The sequence below is a fragment of the Arachis ipaensis genome, chromosome B01 (assembly GCF_000816755.2).
Source record: "Arachis ipaensis cultivar K30076 chromosome B01, Araip1.1, whole genome shotgun sequence".
In the NCBI taxonomy this organism is placed as follows: Eukaryota; Viridiplantae; Streptophyta; class Magnoliopsida; order Fabales; family Fabaceae; genus Arachis; species Arachis ipaensis.
In genome coordinates, this window is record NC_029785.2 from 51034705 (window position 1) to 51038040 (window position 3336).

The 3336-nt window shown below is 31.6% G+C and overlaps 1 protein-coding gene across 1 annotated transcript; it reads right to left on the reverse strand.

Moving 5' to 3' along the window:
- On the reverse strand, window positions 1879-3035 carry LOC107630297 (zinc finger A20 and AN1 domain-containing stress-associated protein 7). Its single transcript, XM_021121311.1, has one exon. The coding sequence runs from the start codon at window positions 2604-2606 to the stop codon at window positions 2103-2105; it is 504 nt and encodes a 167-aa protein (XP_020976970.1). The 5' UTR covers window positions 2607-3035; the 3' UTR covers window positions 1879-2102.

Below are 3336 nucleotides of genomic sequence, written 5' to 3' on the forward strand. Positions count from 1 at the left end.
GTGTCTTTGTGTTATATGGATGCATCTTTATTTTGAGTGGTGCTTAGAGCGGAGATACGAGTGGAAGTGTGTGTGATCTTGACGGAAGCATTGTTCGCAACTATCCAGCAGTCCAAAGAAGGGATGGATCGCGTTTCAGACGGGGCAAAGATACCGGTGGTGATTATTCAAATTTTATTTTTAAAAGATACAAAATCAATAATTATTAACTATTGTTGTTTAAAGTTGACTAGTTAGAAGTTATTTATCTATATTTTTCTAAAAAATAAATAAATAAAACTCTCAAGCAAAACATGATATGACAAAAGTCTATAATTTTTTTCGGAATAAAATGAAAAATAACCCTTTATTTTCACGAAACAAATTATTCTAAGATTATATCCCGAAATCTAACTTTTTTTTGTAAAAGCAAGTTTACCGTACGAGACAAACTTTACAAAATTCACAAAATTCATCGTAGCTCCGGCGAACTTTAAATTTCTAAATTTTGCAACCGCTTCTGTGTTTTTAATTTGGAAAAAAAAATATACTATGATCAAAATTTTTAGAGTAAAGTATCGTTTTTATCCTCAACGTTTGGGGTAAGTCCTAAAGTTGTCCCTAATATTTCAATCGTCCTATTTAAGTCTCTAACGTTTCAAAATTGACTCAATGTTGTCCTGCCGTTAGGGATTCGTTAACAGAATTAGTGGCGGGACAAAATTAGGACGATTTTGAAAAGTTAGGGACTTAAATAGGACAAAAAGGTTGGGGACAAAAACCATTCTAAATAAATTTATTTTTTTATAATTTTACACTTAAAGTAATGTAATTTTTTTATAAATAAATAACTTTTACACTTTCATTCTAAATAATATAATTTTACTTTTATTACTTAATCACATTATTTATATATTTTTTTTAATTTTACACTTTCATTCTAATCACATTATTTATTTAGAATGAAAGTAATATGATTAGGTATAATTTATTTAGATGTTATTAAAAAATAATTGAATATTATGTATAGTAAAAAATTAATATTATTAAAAAATAAAATTAAAATTTATTTCTATATATCGTTTTTGTCCCCAATGTTTTTGTCCTATTTAAGTCTTTAACGTTTTAAAATCGTCTCAATTTTGACCCACCGTCAATTCTATTAACGGATCCCTAACGACAGGATAACATTAAGTCAATTTTAAAACGTTAAAGACTTATATAGAATGATTGAAATGTTAAGAACAATTTTTAGACTTAGCCCAAATATTGGGAAAAATGATACTTTATTCAAATTTTTTATTTTAAAAAATTTTAATTTTATTTAATTTAAATTAAAAAAAGTTAAAAAATTAGATATTAAACAGACAACAAACACCACTTTTTCAACATGGCGCACGATAATTACATTCATTATCATCGTTTAAAGGAGTATACAGCCATATATAAGAATACGTAAAAGTAAACTGTATTTAAAAATGACTTTTTAAGAATAACAGGAAGAACGACAACTTTATGAATTTAAAAAGTTCGGTGAAATCCGACGAACTTGTTCCCATGAAAATTTTAAGGAAAAGTCGGGCCAATAATTTTATTAAATTCTGGTCAGTATGTAAATAATTTTATTAAATTCTGGTCAGTATGTTAGAGAAGAGTGAGTCATTGAATGAAATCTCACATTAATCTTATACTATTAAAAATCTCATTAATGACTATTTGATGGCTATAAATCCAAAAAATTGCTGCTCCATAACATTCCTCAAAATTTAATATTTTTTTGTAAACTAATATTTTTTTTATTTTATAATTAAAAAAATCCACAAGAGTAGAGAGGATAACCACCTTGAAAACCAAACGACGATGACTTTTGAAATTGAACAGATGCATCAAATTCAACAATTCACGTCAAATTCATCAATTCATTCATACGTTCTTAAATCAATTCATCCTACCTAAAGTAAAAAAAAAAAAATCAATTCACCCTAAACCCTAACCCAGCCCAACCGAAACTGCCTAAATCTAATTCCTAAATAGAGCTATCAATCTAACACCCTAAAATTCTCAACTGGTCTAAAACAAAGAGAATTGATCAACCCATCATAATACAAATCCAATTAAGAAACCTAAAACTTATCGAGCTTATCTGCTTTCACAACAGGATTAGCCTTGGAAATCGCGTCACGTCCAACGCCCTTGAAATCAAACGGACAATCGTGCCTCTCTGGATAACGGTGAACGCCGCAGAACGTCGCTCCACACTTGCAAACGAAACCCGTCAGCCCAACCTTCTTGTTGCAACCACGGCACCGGTTCGAGGCCTTCACGGGACCGGAAGGCGCTGCTGCGGCAGCGGAGGAAGAAGGAGGCTCCGCCGTAACAACGACAGAGGCGTCGGTGGTGTCCGAAGAAGGAGAGGACCGGGAAGCAACGCCGCCATGGAGAAGGGTTTTCTCAACGACGACTTTGGCTGAAGCGGCACGCTGTTCTTCAAGAAAAAGATCTCTGAAGCACTTGGAGCAGAGGTCTCTGTTGCCGGCGGTGCCGAAGAAGCCGCAACCGTTGGTGCATGGTCTTGGCTCCGAAGGTTGGTAGCTTGTGCTGTTGTCGTTGTTATGCTCAGAAGCCATTCGATGAAATGCTTCAGTGACCCAAAAAGCGAAAACGGTGGTTGTTTATGTTTCACTTGTTTGTGTTTTGTGTTAGGGTTTCAGAGAAAAAGAGAGAGATATTTGAAGAGTGGGAATTACGTGACGGTGGTGCTAAGTTTGCTAGCTTTATAATGGCGTATCGGAAGAATCTACCCCAGATTTTCGTGTGGAATTGAGATAAAAATGTTGCTGATTTGCTCCCTACTCTGCTTTCCTTTTTTATCTTTTAAATGTTTTAATTTATATTTTAATTTTTTGTTAATAGTGAAAGATTTTAATGTCGGGTTCGGTATTCTACAAAGAGATTACTATTGTGTCGTCCATTAAGTCGGTTGTGCTAGGAACATTTTATTCGTTAAATTTTGAAATCTTTAATGTGCACGAATAATTATCTTACAGATGCATTAGGATCACTTCCGTGAACTTTTAGTGGTAAGACTTTATTGAAGATTTTATTTTAATTTATTGTACTATGAATAATACTTTCATTTATAATATCTAATCCAATAAACAATTACGGATTTTCTTTGTAACCAATCACAATTATATATTAAAGAATAAATTTAACTACATAATCATTCATAATTTTCGTAAGTGCATCAAAATAAAATCGTATACTATTATAATTATGAATGTATCTTTACTCAACTACTTATTAATCATGTGTTGATATATAGATAAAAATATTTTTTAAAGATATTAATTTCAT

What these genes read in the sequence shown, in the direction of transcription:
- LOC107630297 (XM_021121311.1), bottom strand. Translation starts at nt 2,606, where the DNA reads ATGGCTTCTGAGCATAACAACGACAACAGCACAAGCTACCAACCTTCG.